Source organism: Vigna radiata, chromosome 11 (genome assembly GCF_000741045.1).
Source record: "Vigna radiata var. radiata cultivar VC1973A chromosome 11, Vradiata_ver6, whole genome shotgun sequence".
NCBI classification, from domain to species: domain Eukaryota; kingdom Viridiplantae; phylum Streptophyta; class Magnoliopsida; order Fabales; family Fabaceae; genus Vigna; species Vigna radiata.
In genome coordinates this window covers 1,207,309-1,230,977 of record NC_028361.1, presented here as the reverse complement: position 1 = coordinate 1,230,977, position 23,669 = coordinate 1,207,309, and the positions used below count along the sequence as shown (strand labels likewise).

General features: G+C 33.5%; 3 protein-coding genes across 5 annotated transcripts; 1 reads left to right on the top strand and 2 right to left on the bottom strand.

Annotated features, from left to right (window-relative positions):
* Positions 1-1,621: 1,621 nt before the first annotated feature.
* On the bottom strand, positions 1,622-9,291 carry LOC106778089 (protein phosphatase methylesterase 1). 2 transcript variants are annotated; one of them, XM_014665994.2, is made up of 14 exons: positions 9,123-9,289; positions 8,865-9,036; positions 8,659-8,743; positions 8,494-8,564; positions 7,372-7,486; positions 7,216-7,295; positions 6,110-6,194; positions 5,941-6,021; positions 4,736-4,830; positions 4,528-4,578; positions 4,038-4,118; positions 2,902-2,974; positions 2,730-2,807; positions 1,622-2,052 (listed from the first exon to the last, which is right to left on the bottom strand). In XM_014665994.2, exons 2-14 carry the CDS (start codon positions 8,981-8,983, stop codon positions 2,014-2,016), a joined length of 1,053 nt encoding a protein of 350 aa, XP_014521480.1. In that variant the 5' UTR covers positions 8,984-9,036; positions 9,123-9,289; the 3' UTR covers positions 1,622-2,013. The 2 variants fall into 2 exon arrangements, with proteins under 2 accessions (XP_014521480.1, XP_022643260.1); XM_022787539.1 differs by lacking the exon at positions 1,622-2,052 and adding an exon at positions 2,073-2,330 and having other exon boundaries at positions 9,123-9,291.
* Positions 9,292-12,481: 3,190 nt separating this feature from the next.
* LOC106777572 (far upstream element-binding protein 2) lies at positions 12,482-21,734 on the top strand. 2 transcript variants are annotated; one of them, XM_014665203.2, is made up of 8 exons: positions 12,482-12,833; positions 13,246-13,586; positions 13,741-13,821; positions 16,051-16,236; positions 16,329-16,430; positions 16,535-16,606; positions 17,705-17,821; positions 20,222-21,734. In XM_014665203.2, the coding sequence occupies exons 1-8, from the start codon at positions 12,632-12,634 to the stop codon at positions 21,494-21,496; spliced, it is 2,376 nt and encodes a 791-aa protein (XP_014520689.1). In that variant the 5' UTR covers positions 12,482-12,631; the 3' UTR covers positions 21,497-21,734. The 2 variants fall into 2 exon arrangements, with proteins under 2 accessions (XP_014520689.1, XP_014520688.1); XM_014665202.2 differs by having other exon boundaries at positions 16,535-16,609.
* Positions 21,735-22,647: 913 nt separating this feature from the next.
* LOC106777364 (succinate dehydrogenase assembly factor 1, mitochondrial) lies at positions 22,648-23,504 on the bottom strand. Its single transcript, XM_014664944.2, has 2 exons — positions 23,315-23,504; positions 22,648-23,105 (listed from the first exon to the last, which is right to left on the bottom strand). Exon 2 carries the CDS (start codon positions 23,057-23,059, stop codon positions 22,748-22,750), a length of 312 nt encoding a protein of 103 aa, XP_014520430.1. The 5' UTR covers positions 23,060-23,105; positions 23,315-23,504; the 3' UTR covers positions 22,648-22,747.
* Between the last annotated feature and the right edge of the window lie 165 nt (positions 23,505-23,669).

The window sequence follows — 23,669 nt, the reverse complement described above, 5'->3', positions numbered from 1 at the left end:
AATGAGGCGGCAGGGTGGCAAATTTGGAACGCTATCGCCACGGGACTCTTTGGCCAGCCCTAACTTTTTTTTCGTTGACGTGGACAATTTACAGCGCTCCGTTATTTTTTATTTTTTCTTTTTATTTTTTATATACTGGTAGCGTTAGCTTCAGGCCAAAGTCAAGTTTGGCATGTGATTTGCGTGGAGAAACTTACTACTTCACTTTATTTAAGTCGAATTAGTGTTTGAATTATTTATATGAGATATTAGGTTTACATCCAAACTTTACATTACTTTCTCAACATTAAATTAATATTTTAAGTTGAAAAACTAACATTTTTTTTCTGGGGTTCTATTGTGTTAAGCACGTATAATAACGTTTCTCAGTGTGTATTAAAAGTTTTCCCAATCTTAACTTATCCTACAAACAAAAGAAATTTGTTCCACAATTAACATAATGTAGGAAAAGATAGACACGACATAAGCTGTTTGTTTTCACTAAGACATTAAATTTAATACTTATAACGACATCTTATGGCAGATAAAAGGAAAATCTTATCATGCATTTGCTATGTGTCATTTTATCGTATATAAGGACGGGTTAAATAAACTTTACGCTTGATGGTTTAGTAAAAAATAGTGTTTAAACCAAATTTCTTATAATTTTTAATTGAGTTTTCAAGATCATATTAAACTAAAGAATGTGCAAACCAATTTTCTTATAATCTTTAATCAAGAAAATTGCTATTTTCATATGACTATTTAGTAAAAAAAATTATTTTCCAAGTGTTTATTTGTTTGTTATAAAATTTATAATTAATATAAAGGATTTCATGACTAATATAAAATAATAATATGGTTAAAATGAACAATTTTTATTTTTTATTTTGTTAAATTCTGTTGAATAATAAGAATTATCCCATAAATGATAATAAGTTGATAGTTTCCTAACCATTATAGATAATGATGTCAAAACAATTAAAAAAATTCAAAATACTTACTATACTAAAAAAGAGTTTGATAAAAACTCAATTAAAAAATAAAATTTATTAAATTTTGAAGCATAATTAAGTCCGATCTTTTTATTGTTAGTCGAGCAAATATATCCATAGCTATCTTATAACGAGAATAAAAAGTATAAAATTTAATTAAAAATTTGAATATTATAATAATTATGTATTAACTTCAATAAATACTTACATAATTTTCGGGGACAACTATTATTTAATGTGGCTATTGTTTTATAAATAATAAAATAGCTCGTAATATTACAGTAAAATGATATATGTTGTTGGTATTTTAAAGTAAAGAAGTTCTTTAGTTATTCAGATGTAGAAAAAAAGTTCTTAGTTACTTAATTAATAAATATATCAATTTTTTATTTATTTAAATGCAAAATTACCTCATTACAATCACGGTAAATGAAATTAGATAAATATGTATTTCTTTTCTATAATGGTATAAATTATAGATATATTACTAGGGGAAACATAGTCACTTGTAATCTAATTTTTTATGATATAAATACAGAAAAGAATAATTATTATAATAATTATTAAAAAATTATATTGAAAATATGAACAAGAATTAATAACAATAATCATAAATAAAAAATGAAATAATAATTACAAAGTTATAATTACGCAATCAAAGCATTTGTAATTTTTCATTCAAATAACTATTCCATGTTAGTAAGTTGATTGTTTTTACTAAAAATCTAAAATCACATTGCATCAGCATTTCCTCCCCGTATTCGTAACATTCATTAAGGATAGTACCGATTACCACACTAACTTTCCTTAGCTGAGTGCTCAAATCTATGCCCTTCCTCGTCTTCCCCCCACAACTCATTACATTTGAAAATAATCTGAGATGTATAATCGTTTCACCTACCTACCTTCCTCCCCTATCAAAATAAATATTGTATACATAATTATATATTCAAAGTAAATAAATAAAAAAGTAAGAAATCCATGATCATCATCATATTGCAGAGTGGTCATTCTCGGGTTACTTAAACACCAGCCCGATTCAAGGTTTTGAAAAGGCTGGCTTGCGAAGGCCTGGTATCTGCAAAATAATTTTATCAAGAATCATACAAACCAAATCCTAAGTATTGTGACAATCAAATGAAATCTAAAATAAGTATAAACTATTTAAAAGTAAAGTGCATGGTAATTTCTGCTTTCCTCTAAATTCATTTAAATGAATTGCAAATTGAAACTGTCCTCGATATAGTGCTAAGTAAAACAAGTCTCTACAGGTCTCTCCATCCTTTTCTGTTTCTTTGCTTGCTGTCTTGCTTCTGTTGTAGCTCATGTTCTCGTCTACTTCTGCAGTTCTTCTTCCTATTTCAATTCAGTTCTTGTGTTATGTTGTTTGTTTAAATCTGAATTAGATGTATCTTGTTTTATTTAAATTCCTCTTGTTGTTAGGATCCTTGATTCACATCATCTAGTGCCATATAAATGCACTTAAGAAAGTAATGATGACATTCAACTCAATCACTTGTTATTTCCAATTGCTTCATATGTTCATTGGTTCCCAAATACATACTTGATCCTTACCGATACCCCAGCCTCTTAGGACCAAAAACCTCTACTTTTAACCAAGTTGAGGTTCTCCCAACTAAAGTAGTCGTAATAAAAATAAAAGCATTTTTATTATGACGGAAAAACACTCTCATAAATGTGACAGTAGTATCAGTACGATCAGGACAGTTGTAAAGAAATCATCATGAGAAATACCTCAACTCCATTAGGGCCTATTCGGTTCCGAGAAATGAAGTTGACAATCAGAGTTGCAAATTCATCTGGTACATCTTCCTAAAAATATTGAACCACAAATTATTAAATTACAAATTGTAGGAGAAAACCAGAAACAACATAATGAATGCAGAAGGACACGGCAGGTACAAACCTGAATAGCGTGCCCCGTATGCCTTACAACTACCATTTGAAACTTCCCTTGCATCTGACCAATTGTAAGAGACCTGCCATAGGAATAATTCCAAGAAAACATCAGAACTCCACTTCAACAATTCTGTTTTCTCACAACTGAGAAAGAATACGAGAAACAGAATTACACAGTATGCAATGCTATTTAATTAAACTTTATTTGTTCGCGTAATGTTCACATTAGTATCCCAAACATATATCATCACCCTCGTATTAAAATCATATAAATCCTTTTTATACATCTAAAATAAATATGTTGTAATCAACATAGTGGTGCATACAAGATGGCCTAAATTTAATTTCAAAAAATATAGATCATATTTACTTGTTGCCGTGAAGTTTAATATGAATCAGGATTGCGTTTAGAAATGCCACCATTACATACAGTAACAACGTAACAAAAGAAAATGGAACAATCATAGTGTGGGACACATTTTTCGATGGTAATAGTGAATGAAAAAAAAAGAGTCTTCAAAAATATTTAGACAACTAAAATTTACCTTATTATGAATTTCAGTTATATCTATTAATGAACCAAGAACAGCAAAGTTTTACCCCACAAAGTGAGGTCAGCTACACAAGACACACAACTTCGTTCCACTCAGTTGAAGACCAAATCTATAGAGATTATTCACCGTGAGATCCCTCTTAACAACTCACTCAGTGTTGTTCTTAGTTCCCCTCTCTCCCTTTTCTTAGAACAAAAAAACCAGGAAATCTCCTCTCCTCACAATTGTTTTCAGTTACCATTGAACATGTTCATTTCACATTAAGCAATTATAATGTTATATTTTCCCAATCAGTTTCCCACCAATATCTTCTCATATGTATCCTTTCTTTGGAGACCACATATCCAACTTAACATTCTCATTCTTGCTAGAGTATAGTTAGATATGTATACATTAAAGATTGAGCTAATCTCGGATCATAACCTGCCATGCTACTTGGAACATGCAGTAGTAACACATAAAGTTGGAATAGGATTTGCATTCTATTTTTACCATTGAAATTGGCTAGCTGTAAAAGATGTTTTCACTGAAAACCAACAAATAAAGTTTACGGTACCACCAAAAGTTAAAATAATTCAAAAAGAGTAACCTGTCCAATCTATCTGTTCCTGCTAATAACAACAACTTTGGAACTGGACTTGACAAAAATTTATCGGAGAGTCCTTCATACCTGTAAGAAAAAATATTAACTGCTTAAAGGGATAGTAAGATACCACGAGAGTTACTTTCAATTTTATGAAAACTTAGCCTAGTTGTCTTTGTTTAGAATCAAGTAATCATGCTCTGCATTCCGAGGAAGTATATCATCTAAAACTCTTCAAGCAATAAATATGAAGAAAAATTGTGGAAAGAAAGGAGCCAACAGTCATTGTTTTAACACATTCCTCTCTGCATAAAGACTCAAAGAATATCCAAACAACAATATATGAAGCAATTATCCAAAACAATCAAAATTGAAGCCCCACACAATCCACCTCTTGCTTAGAAGTTAGAAAACATAGAAGGTAGTTGGTTTCATTCATATATACAATTTGCAACTGCTGTGAACATCTGGCATGAAAGTTAAGTTAAAAACATACCAGCCTTTCCAATATTGTTCAGTCTTTTCCAGCTCAGTTCGGTAAAGATAACTGCAATATCACATCAGTGTCATACTAATCGAGCATAAAACTAATAACAAAAGGGCATGTAACCAGATGTTTAGAATGCATGGAACTCATAAACAACATTATATTTTGAATTATTCTCTCAATGTAATGGAAAGCTAAGAGAAGCATTACTACTCACCATTTTTTTGACTCGTCATATTTTAATGTGGGAGGGATGGATACACGAGCAGAATCAATATTTCTTAGAGACCCCGCCCTGACACTCCATTCAATCTGAACAGAAGCAATTTCAACTCGCATCAAAATTCACCAGAATAAATGAAGCAACAGTGAGCCTTCACTTAAACCTAGAGCTTATGCAGGTTTGATAACACAGCCATATGTCCACATGAAAACCTCAATTGATGTTTTTGCACTTATAGCATGCCATTGGACGGTGAATGGCAGAGGCAATTCAACTAAATTAAAGGTTTAAATACGATTTTGATCCCTCTATTTTGTTCAAGTTGCCATTTAAGTCCTCCCATTTTTAAATAGATATTTAGTCCCCCTCCTTTTAAAAAAATCCACAATTTTAGACCAATCTTCAATTTATCTACATTTATTTTTTGTATTTCTTAAATTTAGTTAATTAAATATTTTTTCGAACCTTGAATGAATATGTTTAGGTCTAGGATTCAATCGGACCATAATAAAAGAAATCAAACGCAAACAAAATTGTGGATTGAACCAAAATTCTGGATTTCCTAAAATAGGACCAAATCTCAATTTTAAGATGGGAAAGGGGAGAGGCTGAAAGTGTAGATTAAACAAAATAAGGGGGCCAAAATTATATTTAAGCTCAAAACAGAAATAAACCACTTGGTATGTACAAATATAATAATGTATGTTAGTAAACTTAAGCTATGGCTTATAACAGCAGAAAGGTACTAATTCTATGTTTGTATACATTTTTTTTCTCATTCAAGACCTCCCTCGATTAAATACTTTTGGTGTTCTTGGTTCTTGGATCCACACACCTTGTGCACTAACTAGTAACTTCTCGTGCCACGAAGCTAGTAAATTAGTGTCTCGGTTTAGAGGTTGATAATTTGCACCAGTGCCTCTTATTCAAAAACAATGATTACGTTATAACTGTCCGATATTTCAACAAAAGAAAATCAGTTTAAAATAACAATTTGAAGTGCATTTCTAACCAGAACTCAATATTCAAGAGGAATATCATAAATTAGGATTGGGATGACATTCAAAAATAATTTTTGAAGACTCTTTTATAATGACAATGAAAAGAAAGTAAAAAAAATCAAAATCATAAACAGTAGACACAACACAAAACACAAAACTTGAAACACAAAGGAAAGAAGGTATAGAGACAGAGCTCACAGCTTTTTCAATGCTTGAAAAATGTTGCATCCTGTTTGATAGAATTTTCTGCATATGCATGAGTGAGGCCATAGCTGTTCCCTGAAATTGTTGAGACATTCAACATCTTTGTTCTAATGACAAAAAAGTAGTCACAAAAGTTATACGGCAATTATCCACAGAAAACAACCTCTACAACATCCACGACAACCAACCCAGCCAAGGTGGACAATGTTCTTCTTGCAGCAACATGCACAGCAATTGATCCTCCCATGCTTCAATAATGAAACAAATTTTGATCAATGACCAATAATAATAATAATAATATAAAACAAAGTTAAATGTAATTTATACAAGTGGAAAACTGGTCATGCTCAGTACACCAAATATATTCATAGGAATAAAATTCAGAGAAGAAAATAAGTGAAAAATAAAGGCAAGTGGTGCAGATACAGATAAAAACAGAAAAAGGAACACAGATATCTGCAAAAGTAAATGCAGATGTCAAATTAAAGTGGTAATGCAAAACAGTTATTCAGAATATCCTTGTAGTCATACCACATTACAGTCTTATAGTAAATGCATTATGCTTATGAGTTTTGAAGCACAATACACAGTGATTGAAGGATGATAACTCTAGTCAGATGTACTAAAGCTGTGGAGAAGAGACAGGTAGCACATATCAGGGAAAAATGTTTTGACCCTTGAGACTAATGGATTTCATGTATCAAACAAAGTACATAAGGTTCTTCTTTTATCAACGTAGTAGCATATGACTTGGTTTATCGAGAGCATAAAAAATTACTTCATATTTAAGTTATAGCTGTTTCATAATACTATAATTTGTTAAGCATCAAACTTATTTAAGTTGACGTTTCTTTTATAGAGTGTCCTTGGGTGTTTGGAGTTGAAATGAAGAAACAAAAGGAGAAGTGAAAACCAAAATGCCCTTAAAAGACTCTGAACTTACAGAAGGAAAAAATACTTCAAACTAATAAAAGCTTAACAAGAGTTATACTTCAAACTAATAAAAGCTTAACAAGAGTTATATGATATTGTCATCTAATGAAGGCAGTGAAAGAAGGGTAATCACAGTTATATAGATATATTTAAATATATTTTCTGGCACATTTAAGCCGGAAAAGAATCCAATATTACTTCCAGAGACTAACATGCTTAACCAAGATAAAAGTGTCAAAAAGTGGAACATTATTAATTGATCTTTGACAATTGACTTCAGGTATGAAAGTCCCTATAACAAGAATCCAAGAAAATTAATTTAAGAAACAGAATCACCTATGACCAACAAGAATCATTGCTGGAGGAGAGTTGCCATATAATTCCTTTATAACAGCAAATACATCATTGCACATAGTCTGCACAAGAAGATGATTACCTCTACAAGTACATGAGTAATAAGATATCCAATTTAGTTCATTTACTACTTTTTACCTCCACAGATAAGTCGAGATCATTTTCTGTTGATGATTTCCCATGACCTCTCAAGTCCATAGCTACTACCCTAGCTTTCTCCTTAATTTTACTTGCTGAGACAGCAAACGAAAGCCTGTGGAAATATAAATGTGAAGACTTTCATCAGGTTGTAAATTATGAATAATTTGAAAAAAAAAATGTTGATAAATGACATGTTTCTGAATTGGCATGTTCTAAAATCTAGAACATTATTTCAAAATCCCTCTAATGATTTGACCAACAACTTTCTTCAGTCTCCCTCTACCTGCAACAATTTGACTATATTCTACTTGATTCACCCTTCTTACTTACTTGTGCTCCAATGAGTCTTCTCTAAACATGCCCAAACAATCTAAGAAAAGACATTACCTTTTCTACTATGGAGTTTATCCCTACTTTTTTTCTCCAGTGATTGTATTAATAGCTCTATCCGGTCTTGTGTGCTCCTTCATTCATAGGAACATTCTCAATTCTAAAACATTAAGCTTACTTTCTTGTTGCACTCACAATCTCATAGCTTGCATGCAGGCCTTCTAACTGTGCAGTAAAATTTTACTCTAAGACTTTATGCATAAAAAAGAGAAACACTTCTGAATATGAAAATAATTTATGTGCACACACTTACATTTACATTCCTCCACTCTGTTTCATAGAAATACATTACACCAATAAACTATCAATGCCATAAATAAAAATCCTAACAGAATAATCAAAATTAAATTGATTGGTAATAAAAAATTAGTCTGATTGATTAATGCATTACACCAATTAACTACCAATGCCATAAATAAAATTCCTAACAGAATAACAAAATTGAATTGATTGATAATCAGAAATAATCCACGTAGTCCTTATTTATCTTCCTATATCACATTGAGCGAGACTTAGACAATGTATTCTTCCAAAAACATTTAATTTTCCTACAAGATCAAGAAATTTATAATATTAACCGAAAAGTTAGCACACACCACTACCAACTGTCTCAAGAGGAAATTTAGAGGTAGGCGACAGTATATTCAACAATACTTCGTGGACCATTAATAATAACTATAAATTAAGAGAAGAAACAATGAATAAGACACACATTAGCACCAATCGTACCCGGAATAACCACCGCCGTGTAAACAGAATACAACGGGTCCCTCGGTTCCTGCCGTGTAAACATGAAACACCTGAACAAATGGGGAAAATGACAAAAGAAGATTCATATTATCGGGATTACAGAAGCGGTCACAGAAAGAGCATGATTTAGATTCCCAGACTAACATCGTTCGATTCGGGAATCGCAACATCTTCTTCTTTATCAAAATACTGGGACCAATCTAGGGGCGCGTATTTTTCTGAAGAGCTCCTACAATAAACAACGCGGTTGAAACGGAAAGCGATGGTGAACACCGCCGTTTAATTGCAGATGCGGATAACGATCTGCTGATAAATGAAGAGGTGAAAAGAAGAAGATCGCAGAAGCTTACTTAGTCGGTGGGCGATGAGGAACGGAAGCGAAAGCAGAATCGGGTTGAGTTTGCTGTTGTGAAGGCTCCTCCGTCGCATTTTCTGGAAGCGAAGCCATGTGAGAAAAGGAAGAATCCATAACTCTCCGACTTCCTATGTCGATCTCCAATGTTCAATCACACTTTTGCAGAACTGAATTGTAAATAAAAATTTAAATCTGAAATGAATAAACATTTTCATAAAAAAAAAAAAAACTAAAGAACAAGAAAGCAAAATACATTAACGAGAATTGGTCGGAGAACACAGTCGATGAGCAAGAAAGCGACACAGTTTTGTCGAATCGCAGTGCACTTCTTGTTTGCAATATGATGCTTCAGTTCTTGGATGATGACGCGTTGGGATAAAACTCTCGCATTGTATTAAAGAAAATGAATACAACTCAACCGAGTTCTAATATTGGTTTATGTTTTTAAAACATAACTAAAAAAACATGGATGAGGAAAATATACATACCTTATGGGTTTATGTTTTTATCCAATTTATTTCTCTCAAAATTAAAAGTTCTCAAAACGGATTATTTTTTGATGTAGATCATTTTTTACTTTAAAATTAAACATACTCGATTGACATTTGGTTTTTTTTTTATGTTTTATTTTATTGTTGTTTTTAATAATAATCTATATAGAGTATAAATAAAACGAATTTGTATAATATAAAAGGGTATAAATTTTATCTTACACATTTGGTTTGTGAGATTGAATTAAGTTTAAAGTTTACCTCTTAACCTGGTAATAGGATTTTAAGTTATAATGTATCCTGATCATATTTGTTTGTTAAGTCTGTTATATATTCGATTATCTAATCATTATTGAATCACTAGTTAATATTTAATTTCAGATGTCAACTTGAGTGAGTGTTGGAGATTTCACATTTATTATAAATATTAAGGCAAATTTGCAATATATAAAGAAATGCAAACATTAGTCTCTCAACCAATTATGTGATATTGAATTAGAATTAAAATCACATTTTTAGAGCTTTTCTTCTTGCACCTCACCTATATCACCCTGTACCTTCCATTAGACTGTTTTGTCCTTCATTTAACGAACTTTTGTACCGGTGATCATGCAATAATGACTGTTGGTATAAACTCTCTATCCCATTCTTCGACACTCACTTGTTATTGAGTTGTGTTGTTCGTGCGATACCTTTTGTAGTTCTGCTTCCATTTTGTGGTATTGTGGTGACCCGACGTTTTAGTGGTGGTCTCGACTTGTTGGCAGTGTTGGGAGTGGTTCAAAGGTCGATGGTGGATGTTGTGGTTCGTGGGAAGAAGAAAGTGATGAAGTTTGATTATATGTTTATAATTGAGTGGATATATGATAATTTAGTTTGAAATGTTTGAAGTTGTGAAAAATGTGAAACCAACATGAAATTATAGCGAATGAGAATATGTTAAATTGGGTGTGTGTTTAATTGTTATTAGAATTTATCGAATTGTTGAAAATGACCACTTGAGTTTGAGTAACTAGCCTTTAGTGGTGCATTTCTACATTGAATTAACACTAAATATAATTTATAAAAGAGACACAAATATCCATTTGAGCCAGTCGAGCAAGTTGAAGTATCATTCTTTATAAGTTTATGATGTGTTGTTGGATGTTCGGGTGTACCTTTGAACACCGCCTGAAATGTGAAGTTAGTAAACTTTAAGATATAGTGTTAAGCACCACCATGAGACCACCAAACGCTCACTTAATAACGAGTTAAAGTGGTTTAGGATGTGAGACACCGAGTTAGAGTCAACGAACGCTTAGTTGACAGTAAACTCTTGAGGTAAATTAGCGTGCGTTAGTAAAGTGGTGTTGTTAGACGTAAATTAGAATGTCAATTCCATTTCTTCTCACTTAATGATGGATTAACATTTTACAACCTCCCTCTTTTACTCTTTTAGAGTTTGTTCTTCCAAAATAAGCCTATGTTCATACCAAATTACGGAGATGAATTAAAATGAAATTTCGTGTTCATTTCAATTGATTTTCGATGAAGTAAATGCAAGTAAATGCGATATTGTTTTTTTCTTCCATCATCCCATAAGAGGTATGATTTGTTGGGATTTATGAGAAATTCTCATATTTACCCTAACCATAATTCATAATTCCCATATGTGAAACAAAACTACAATGTTTATCATCTTTTATCCCGTGTCTTCCATCTCTAATAACAACAACAATAATAATAATAATAATTATTATTATCATTATCATTATTATTTCAATTTATTAAATTATCATTTTTTTACATTTTTTTTATTTTTCAATTTTTTTTTCTCTTTATAAACATTTATGCAACTATACATAACATTAACTATTATTATTTTATATTACTTTTATAATTAAGGACATTTTGGTAATTTTTAATTTCTATAAATTAAACAAATTTTTATTTGTCAAATCCTATGATAATTTTCATAAACTTTACTTTCAAATATAATTTTACTCACCTCTAAATCCCTTACAAAAAAACAACAATTAATTTATTCTCAAATCCCTTCAAATTCTTCCACTCACTCTCATTCAAATCAATTATCTAAAGTGGACACATCATAGTTCAACATTTCTATGCCTTGTTCACTTGAGTGAATTTGGAAGAGAGTGATTGAGAGGATTTGAAAATAAATTTTTTTGTTGTTTATTTGAATAGATTTGGAGATAAGCAAGAGTGAATTTGGAAGTAAACTTTTTTAATTTGTCACATAAATTAAATTTTACACTAATTCTCACAAACTTTACTTTTAAGTCTATACCTCTAAATTCATTCAAATAGTAGAATTAAATTAATCTGTCACATAAATTTAAATCTACGCTAAAACAGAAAAACCAAACATTAAAACACTATAATAGTAGGAATGCACTTTATTTGTGATAATGTAGGTGTTGTTCATTGTACTTTTTTAATCGGTTTTCAATATATGATTAAATAATTTTGTTTTTCCAAACTTAGCAATTATAATACAATTTTTATACTTTAGAATGTACAATCTAAATATAACAAAAATAATTATATTTTAAAATGTACAGTCTTAAATATAAATTTGTAATTTGAACTGTACAGAATACAATTTATTATATTCTATAGTGTATATTTCATAACACACTATAGATTTTATATTTCAAATTATACATTACAAAATATATTTTCTATCGTGTATTACATTTTCTTAATCTAAATGATCTATTTTGGAATACAATTTTTTATTCAAATTGTATATTACAATATATATATATATATATATATATATATATACATATATATATATATATATATTTAGAAGTTTGTATTATGTAATCCAAAAACTGTTCGAATCGTATAATCTAAAACTCATACATAAACGAGAAACTCAAAATAAAAATAAAAATGCAATGCATAAACACAACCACCAGCAATCACCACCCACAAACTTCAAAACACTCATCGTCTAAATTTATTTTCAAAAGCATAATATTAGTATTTTGAAGAGCACGGGGTGCAGGAAGAATTTGCCTTCAGGAAGAAATAGCCCATTAACAGTAGTAAAAGCCCAACGGCCCGCGAGTGACAGGTAGGTACCAGTTGTACTAAAAGCCTAGGGTGTGACTGGCATGGGTGCGTAGGTCGTAACCCTAAAATCAGAACCAGCGAGTGGCAGTGACACAATAAATATCCATTCGTCTCGAACCACCTCATTTCCCTCCATCCCTCTCTCATTCACCACACACTCCTGCTGCACGTTTATCTTTCACAGCTCATGGCGGAGGAAGAAGTTGCGGCACCTGCTGGCAGCCCTGTTCCCTCTGATCACAAGCGCAAACTCGAAGATCTGCAGCCCGAATCCACCGAATCTAATGCCAATTCCAACTCCAATGTCGACGGCGAAACGGCCGATGCGGCGGTTCCCGCAGAGACCGAGAACAAGCGTCCTCGCCTCGATGACCAGCGTGACGTCCCCGGTACTGTAATCGTCAATTTGTTTTCCAATTCAATTAATTCAATTATTCGGGTCCTGCAATGGCCGCAATAAGTTTGTTCCGTTCATTAGAATATTGTTCGTAAAATAATTATTGAGGATGATATTAGGTCTGAAAGAGAAAGAAAGAGGAGAAATGATTTATATCAAATGATACTATGTAAATGCTAGCGCTACAACCGTTGAATTGCATTATCGGCTTAATTTACTGGGTATCATGGAATTACGTGGGTTACACTATCTTTAGTGAATCTCACCCGCATTTTGTGATTCTGAATACATTCCAGCGTGTAACAGGGCGTGGTTTAGAAAGAGTGTGTTTCTTGCATTCTTTATTGTTCTTTTCTTACGATGACCTGTTTGTGTAAATCTTACTCCGGTTTTGGTGTCAACAGCTAATACAAATGGGCATCAAGATGAGCAAGAGCAAGAGGCTGATCAAGGGAAAGAAACCGAAGAAAGATCGGCTCTGGAGGATGTCACTCCTGAGCCTGATCAAACTACTACCAAAGATCCTACTGAGGCAACTGTTGTTCAACAAAAATCTGGCGAGAATAGCGAGCTAGATGACGCCAGAGAACCTCCTGTTGAGAACGCTGGACATGAAAGTGCCGAGGAGCCTTCTAAAGAAACTCAACAAGAGTCTAAGGACGCAACTGAACCAGATACTTCTGGAGACAAGCAACCCAGTGCTGTTGAAACTGCTTTGCATAGCGTGGAAGTGTCGTATGATAAGGTGTCGATAATGTATCCGAGATTTTGATTTTATATTAAGTTTGTCCGTTAAAAATATTTTATTTTGGATTCTTGTATATCTGAACACCATAGTTGTTTGTATTTTGCTTTAAAATGATATTTATCTTCAATGAATTTCTTGTACCTGATTTCAGCCAGATGCTTCTTCTGAGCATAAGCAATCCGCATCCGAGGCTGAGATAACAACACGGAGAATTGAGGTTCCTAACAACAAGGTATTTCGATTCTCTTGGATGCATGTTATGAGGCTCAATTATATTACATGTTTGTATCAGTGTTAGATTTCGTAGGTACTAAACCCTAAAAATTTATCTTTGAAGCTCACAATGCAATTTAGAAATTTCCTGTCATGGTTTGTAGTTTTGCTTATTCTTTGTATACTGCAATTAACAATTCTGTTCCGTATGTGTTTGCATCTTGTATGGGATCTAATGTATTGTTAGAATTGGGACTGGGTTTGAAAATATTAGTCAAAATATACTTCTGTGTTTGAGCAATAACAGTTGATTTTTGCTGGAGTTGAAGTAGTCATGTTTGTGTTTGTCTGAGTCTGTTTTTACTCACGAATTGCCAATGACAACGGACATGATTGGTTTTCGACTATAGAGGAAACGGGGGAATCACAGGGTGGATTGAGTTGAGCTGGTTTATAGGTTGAGTTAGGTCTAATCCATATCTGTGATTTTACCAGGCCTCAACTCTATCTATCCCTTTTTGGCTATTTTCGATGCCTATTTGGCAAAATTTCACACTTCAGATTTTGTGTTTTGGGAATGTCGAATGTCTTATTATCCCACAAGTCATGTCGGTTAAGAATAATGCTAGAAGACTCGTAAGATTTTCGCAATCCTCCCCACCCAAGCTAATTTTTGGAGTTGAATTGAGGCCAATCCATTTGTAATACACATTATATTATGAAAAACTCACTTGCATAGTTTATTTATATGACTTTTAACATTTTAATGCTCACAATATTGGATGTTTTGGTTTTAGTTCCTATTTAAGTTTTTGTTTAGTTTTCCTCTATTTTCTTTTTCTTTCTTTGCTTTTAGTTCCTGCCTTTAGCTTTATTCGTAAATTTAGCGGTGATGACATCACATGGCATGTAAAAAAAATAGCTGACTCAGCAATGGTAACAATAAAAAAGAGTCTTGTTTACATATAATATCATCAAGGACTAAAATGTGGTACATTTATAGGGACTAAAATAAAAAAGGTACGTTATTTAATATATTTTTAGGAACCAAAATTAAATAATAAAATGTTTACTGAGGACTTAATATAGAAATATCGTATTTATGAGGACTAAATCAAAACTAATGTGTATGTACAAGGGAGTTAATTAACAAGGGACATATTTTACTAATTCTTTTGTCATATTCAACAACCATAATGTTTATTAACATATGCAATTCACAGTAGTAAACTGAATATAATAATTCTTCCACTTAAAAGTGTATAAATTTTTTTATTGTTTTGCTGCTATTTCCTGGTTTTTGATTTTGGGGTGACGATCTATGCATCCATGCCAGTCTTACCCTTTGCCTTACTACTACAAGTATCTACCTCTGCATCATGGGTACGGGCTTCTCCTATTGTCAATGTGGTCTAGAGAATGCAACTAGTCATTATTAGTCATTATGGAACCAGTCATGAAATTTCACAGTAGTTACGATTTGTTATTTTCATTCCTGAAGATCAGAAACCCTAAACATCTTAGCATGAGAAAAATGATCATGTAGATTCCACCATACCTCTGAAGCTTGATCGATCCATTGGATGCAGAATAGAATAATCAATGGGGTCTATGAATCCAAGCGAGTACTATATTGTTGCATCACATCCATGCTGTATCTGTTTGTGATGGAGGAAGAATGCTGTCATCTACAAACTTCAGTCTATTTTTGGAGAGGAGAGCGCGCTGCAAGACTGATGCTTGTGAGGGTGACTGTTGGCATGAAGAATCAACGGATTTGAGGGATTGGTGAGGTAATCACCACAGATTGAGCTCTGGTTAGCCATGGTGATATAAGAAGGGATAAAAAAATTCGTATCAGTGGTTTGGCCACCAGAGTTTCCAAAGGAGCTTTCATACCACCTCAGAATGAATATCTCGTTGATTCCATCATTCTCCCTCAATACAGTAAAGGCTATGGCCATTTATACAAGGATGAAGGAATCATCTGTACATAAACTTGACACGTGTTATGTTTATTCATAAAACTGTACAGGAATGAAATATAGCAACTTGTATTGAACCAATCAAGAGTGATTATTCTTTTTAAATTTGTACATTTTGCTATGCTTTCTTCAATCCTTTTAGGTACCAACAATGAAGTTAATTGCATGCATATTTGTTAATTTTCTCTTGAAGCTGTCTTTTTTTCTAATTAATTGAACATCTGTCTTGGATTTATTTTCTAATGATTTTTTTTTATGCACAGGTTGGTGTACTTATTGGGAAGGCTGGGGATACTATACGATACCTACAGTATAATTCAGGTGCAAAGATTCAGATCACGAGGGATGCTGATGCTGATCCCCACTGTGCAACAAGGTCTGTGGAATTGATAGGAAGTTTGGAAAGTATTGATAAGGCAGAAAAACTAATGAATGCCGTGATTGCAGAGGTTTGATATCATATCCGTTCTTCATCTTGCTCTTGTTTGTCTACTTTTTTCTTGTCTTTATGCTTATGCTTGTTTCATTTCATATTTGACAGGCTGATGCTGGGGGATCTCCTTCTCTTGTAGCACGGGGCCTCTCCCCTGCTCAAGCTACCGTTGGATCTGAACAAATTCAGATACAAGTTCCAAATGAAAAGGTGATAGACTAATACTATCTCTAAATTCGTTTTATTAGAAAAAATCATTATTCGTGCTTTTTATTATTGTATGTAACCTTGAGTGACCTGTTTCTTTTATACAGGTTGGATTAATCATTGGGAGAGGTGGAGAAACAATTAAAAGCCTGCAGACCAAATCTGGGGCACGGATCCAGGTAGTTGTTATCGTTAACCTTGAACCTTTTTGTATTAAATCTGTGTAGTTAAAATTGAACCTAAAGTGGAATTAAACAGCTAATAATGAGCTGTATATCAAAGCTTAAAAATTTAACTGTGATGACAATACTTTGATTTTGAAATGCATGGCACCCTAAAGTGGAATTAAAGAGCTAATAATGAGCTGTATATCAAAGCTTAAAAATTTAACTGTGATGACAATACTTTGATTTTGAAATGCATGGCATAGAATAATATAATGGAGTGCTTCCTGATTTCTTATGTTTCTTAAAATCATTCTGATTTTAGAAATACATCTCATTGTAAATTGTTGAATAGATCTATGAAAAGTGAATTGTTGCATATTTTATTTTAAAGAAAGCATTGGTGACCGACCCATTGTCCAACCAATGTGTAAGAGTTCTGTTATGAGTTAAGCAAAAGTGCTTCCTTACCACACATGTAATCATTTTAAATTTAATTATTCAGTGCTAGTGTATTTCTGAGTTATATGAAACTTTTGTACTTGAATGCAATTTTAGTTTTTCCTGCCAAGATTGTTGCCGGAACATTCATCATCTATATAAAGGGAATGTGTTGCATAAATGTCATGTGTATTGAGTTTATTTTAGGCTTGGAAGAGACTTAAAAATATTTTATTGAATGATGTTTGTTGTTACTGACTTGTGTTGTCGCTGACTTGTCTTTGATCTTGAAATAATGTTTTCTCATTCTTATGTTTTAGTCTTCATGTATATGTATAATGAATTATTTAACTTGAAATTGAATTCTTTGGTATATTGACCACTCTGCTGTCCTAGCAGTTTCTGGGTACGGCTGCTCTGTACTTATGGGATTGATAACTGCAGGATTAGCAGTTCTGCCATGCTGATTAATTGTGATTTCCGTCGAGTTTGACACCATTTGACACTCATACACTTTTTCGAGATTTAGTTTCGTAGAATTGGTTCATTTTATAATTATTTGTTACTATTGTCGCCTCCAACAAGAGTGTTTTGCAATTTTATGATCTCTTCATTCCCCTTTTTTGAATTTAGCTTGTGAATTTTGATCAAATTCCTTTTTTCATGTTTTAGTTGATACCTCAACATCTTCCAGAAGGGGATGATTCTAAAGAAAGAACTGTTCAAGTTACTGGTGATAAGAGGCAAATTGAAATTGCACAAGAATTGATAAAAGAAGTCATGAATCAGGTTTGTTTGACTATACACGGCTTATGCTGCGGAAGTTTATAATTTTAATATTCGGATATTATTGGTGCCTGTTTATCTTAGTATAGTTTTTACGTTAGTGATCATTATTCTGCATTGGTGTTGATTTGTTGACAAATTTTATTTATGGTGATTTTATGTTATTATCCATGTGTTGAATTTGGCTCAAAAAATTGCAGTAATTTTTAATGAATTGTGTGGGTGGTAAGGTTATTGTGTAATCTGCGTCCATAACCATGTTTGTGCCAACTTCTATTTATTCTTTTCTTTGAATTGGAAAGTTTATATATTTTTTGCTTTTTTGCTATTGGGGTAATGCTACCAAATATTGCTTGTTAAATTTGGATGGACTGATATTGAATTTCCCATTGTAATCACGAGTTTTATAGTTTTATTTATTACTTCATTAGAATTTTTATGCAGAATGAAACAAATAAATACTAAAAGTGATTAGTTGTATATAACTAACCTTTTAAATCGGAATCTAGACATTTTCCATATAGTGTGCATGTATAAAATACAAATCTAGACAAAATCCTCATATATCTGTGCTTGTTTTATTTGGGTTTGATTGCTACCCTACAATTGTATTGTGAAAGCAATAGAAATCTTGATTGTGTTCAAGGAAGTATCGCATATATTCAATGCCTGTATGAACCATTTATGGAAGTATTGTATCTATTGCTGCAATAGAAGTGAGATTGATCACCTGAAACCGTGTTCGTGAGTTTGGAAAATGATCAATTATCCATGCCAAGGTCAATTAAATCTTCTTAGAAGATCGTATATGTAAACCAAGATGTCAGTTGCAATGATTTATTTTTCTTGAAGGTGCCAATTTCGAATTGGTTGGCTTTAAAAATGCAGATTTGGCTATTGTCTTTTCCCTGGGGTCAGCATTGCTTTCTTGATGTAGCGTAGACAACATATTCACTTTCATCCACTGAAGAGAGGTGGCTGGCATTAAAACCTCAGATTGCAGGATGTTTAATGGTTGGTAAGATTGCTTCAAGACTTAAAAATCATGATTCAGTAAGAATATGTTGTGCTGGCCTTGGTGCTCAAATAGAGCTGCTGTATGATTTGCATGAGACCTTTTGGAAGGAAAGTCATACCTGGTGAAGTAATGGAGTCTGATGATTTTAACTATGTTGGGGTTGTGTTTTTTTTTATCTAGTTCTATACTCAAATATTTAATAAGCAATTCATGTCATATGGTGTGTATTGAGGTTGGGGATGTTAACGTAAATCATATGACCAGGTGTCTATCCCAGTATATCGTGTTCATAAACATGCTGTCTATCATATATTGAACCTAATGATAGTGTGTTTTAAAGTACTAGCATAGCATTTTGTTAAATGAGTGTTACATTGGTGTTGTGAGTACAGAAGAGCAAGGAAACCTAGTTGATCAACGTTTGTTGATGAAAGCATGGATTTGAATATTGAAAACTGTGCTTTTTGTGAATCTTCATTACATAGTGGAAGTCTATTGTGTTCGGTCCTCAGCATATAAACATGCATTTTCATTGCTTTTTGCCTGTAAATTATCTTTCATCACCGATTAGTGGTTATGGGCAACATTGACATATTCAATATATTTATTGGTCCCTTTAATAACAACCTAGTGTTTATTGTTTTTATATTTCACCGTAATCTTTTAATTTTATACGTTTGTTAAAGAGATGTTAAACTTCAATGTGCCATCTCTTGTAAGATGGGCTAGTCGTTGAATTGATAGATCGAATTTAACTCATAGAGCATTATGAGTTTTGCTTTGTCATTGTCCGTCTCCTTCCTTTTCCCTAGTTTGCTGAGGTGAGTTTTTTTTATACCCGTGATAACATCAAGCATTTATTGTGACTTTATTTGTATATTGTATAGTTGATTACCTACTGTAGTCAAGCATATGATGATTGACATACTACGTATATACTTTATATTTACATCTGCTGCATACTATGGTTAATTCCCATCCACATTTGGTCATTTATTGAGCGCATGATTATATGACATGCTATGGATATTACAATATATTTATAACCTGCTACATACTATTCTGTTGGTTCCCATGCAGTTTCAGTTATATCCTTGTCAAATTCTGATGATTTGGTCTGCGTGCCATTTATATAATTATGCAATAATATAGATTTAACTCCATCAACTTTATGACGAAATCATTTTGAATTTTCTTACTATAACTTTTTTTGGTTGGGTGGGTAGCACATCTATTATCATTTAATTTGACTACTCGTGAATTTTAAATGTTCTCTCAAAATATGGGTGTTGAAAGCTGCTTTTGGTTTAACTCTGCGTACGATATTGTTCTGATTAAGAGGATTTTCTTGTTTACTTACTTCATCTTGTGTTTTGATTGAATAGCCCATCAGGCCATCATCTGGTGGCTTCGGCCAGCAGGCCTATCGCCCACCACGTGGATCTGGTGGCCCACCCCAATGGGGTCAGAGGGGTTCTCATTTTGGCCACCCCTCAGCATATGATTACCAGCATCGTGGTCCATATCCTTCTCATAATCAACCTTATGCTCCTCCATATGGAAATTATCCTCAACATATGGCTCCAAGAAGCGGCTTTGGTTCTGGTTGGGAACAAAGGCCTCACCACAGCTTTCAAGCTCCACCCCCACACAATGGTGGTTATGACTATTATGGAGGACAAGGGGGTCATTTATCTGATGCTCCACCATCCACACAGCTTCCCAGTTCAGCCCCACCACATGGTACTGGTCCTTCCCCTCTACCTTCCATGGGTCCAGCCCCGACTCAGGTGAATTACAACTATGGACAGCCACAAGGTCAGGATTATGGTCATCAGGCTGCTTATTCACAGGCAGGACTTCCTCAACAAGGTTATGGACAGGGATACGAGGAGTCGAAGTATGAAAATCGTGCTCCTAATCAACATCCTTATGCAGGACATGTAAACTCTCAAACGACCTACCCTCAGACTGGTGCTCAGCCGAATTACCCTGCACCTCAGCAGTATGGCAAGCCTCCGCTATATGGCATGCCATCACAGGGACAGCCACAACAACCATATGGTCATCCTAGAGCTACTCAACCAGGCGAAATGCCGTATCAGAGTTCTGCTCCTGCCCAGTCGTATGGCACGAATGTGCCTACACAACAGCCATACCCATATGCTGTATCCGGGCCATCACAAACAGCATATCCTGGATATGGGTCTGCACCAGCTGCAGATGGCTACAGTCATCCGCAACCTGCATCCAGTGCACCTTATACCCAGCCACAACCCAGTTATGGTCAGCCAGCTGCCCAACCTGCTGCCAGTTATGCACAGGTTGGTCCCACTGGTTATGCATCATACCCATCTTCACAGCCAGGTTACCCTGACCAACAGGCTGCCAACAATGCAGTTTATGGCTACCAAGCACCCCAAGACCCTGGTTATAGCAGTGGTGCTGCACCAGCGTATAGTACAGCCCAACCAAGTGGGCAACCAGGTTATGTTCAACCCACTCAAACTCAAACTGGTTATGAACAATCCAACACACAATCGGCAGGTTATGGGGCTGTACCAGCAACTGCTCCGGCTGCGTATGGCAAAACATTGTCACCACAGCCTGCTGCTTATCCCCAATATGACTCCACCCAGGTTTATGGTGCTCCCCGATGATGTTTTCTATTAACCAAATTCTAGTATTAGCATGTTCTAATTTTATGGCTCCTGTTGGTGTATCCTGCTCTCGATTTGCCTGTAATATGTACTGTTTTACATTATGAACCTGGAACATGAAAATGTATTTTAATAGGCCCGAGTGCTCTGATGTTACAAATTCTTGAAAATTCAAGTTGCCTACGGCTGTCGTTTCTTCCAAGAATTTATAAGAAAATTAATCGAGATTGTTGCATCACTCCTGTTTCTGTTTTGCTGAATACATTTAACGCGCGGCAGACTGTACTTGAATGCTTCTCGCCGAGAATATTCGCAAGTTAATTTCATGACTCCTGTGCCGACATTGTTTTGATTTCATAAATTAGCGTGCGTTATTAGTTAAATTAAGCATAATTTTTGGTTAAAAGGGGTTGAAGAGTTCATTAACTTGCACCATCTCCTTTACTTTTAGTAATATGCTACCATTAATAACATCATAACATGTTAGACTAGATGTTGATCGCGTCAAATATCCATGTAGATTAGGTTTGGTACTAGACATTTATTTGTATAGTTATTTTGAAATTACAATCTTTAACAAAATTGATTCAAAATAAAATGTGCGTGTAGTGTCATGTCATTTTCCGTTTAGAAAATATATTATAGAAAATCAATTTGGATACATAATGCTATTTTAAAACTAGTAATCAAAATTGAGTTTTGGACATGAAATCAATAAATTAACACGGACTACTTTTTTAATCTTTTTTTTTTTAGTTCTTATTTTTTATATTTTGATTGAGTTGATGTTAGGCGTAGGGTATGAACAAGACAGTGATTTCTATTATTGACGACCATGAATACAACAAAAATTAAAACTCATGTTTGAATGAATGAAAAAACTTACAAATGTAGCTTCGGTGAAACTTATGTCTAAAACATGGAATCATGTTTTCAACACAATTTAATTATTTTCTACAGAAAAATAACAGTTCACCAATCTTAGACTCCGGCTGTTGACAACACAACTTAATTATTTTAACACGGACTATGAAAATAAGTATACTTTGCATTATTTGATTGAAATTTCGAATTTCTTGAATGTTCATGATATGAACCTGTGTCTACTCGAGCAATGAAAAAAACAGTTTGGCAGGCTTAACAAACAAGCATAATGAATCATGGATGAGAAAAATGATCATAAATGAATTCGTTGGGTTTCTTGTAGGCAATTATAGACCTTTAAATGTAATGGTAAAAACACAGTAATTTTTAACCCTTATTACTTGAATGGCCATTGGAATCAGTTTTGGAGAAATGAAGTTGCAATGAAGATAAGCCAGTGATACCAGGGTTCCTCAGTTGTTCAAGCTGTTTGTTGCCACGGCGAAGCAAGTACTCAATGTAAAGAAAATTTTTCCGATCTACACTCTGTGCATTGCGCCGAAACTCTTGCGATACAATTGATTCTATCTTGCGCCGCTCTTCCTCCGATTTGGACCGTGCTGCACGCAGAAACCCTCTGAAAAGACTAAGCACTTGTTTCTGCATCCCAGAAAGCCTTTGCACTTTGGAGCTTCCCATCGCATCTTGCTTTCTCAAAAAATATACAAGTTTTCGGGGCTAGATTCTGCACATGAAGAACAACGATGCTGGTGAGTGAGTTCGTTCACACTTTATTACATCAGATTAGAACGTTATGGAAACGATAAGCAATATGAAAATCTCAATAATCCTTTGGAATATCAAAATCAGTAACCTAAAAACCCTACTAAGGATTCAAATCCATGTTAGGCATTTTATCAAATAGTTCTCAAACAAATATCCGAAACTAATTACCTCAAACTCGAACAGGAAAAGCAATTATCCAAAACAGATTTCTTCAGACCGAAATTTAAGCGGTGCAATCAAACCCATCTGTCGTTGATGTTCTGTCTTGGAAAGTGGAAGTTTGGTAAGGTTCGTTCTGATCTAACTATTATTCGAAGTTCAGAATCCATTATTACTATTAGGGTCCAACTGAAACCTAAAAACCTACTTTACGTTCTCTAAGACATTATTTTCAATACTCACTTTATTTTTTGTTAATAAAATTTATTTAAAACTATCAAGATTTAAAAACTTATTAAATAAAAAATAAATTTTATCATCATTTTTTAATTCCAATAAATTTCAGCTAAGTATATTTTCACAA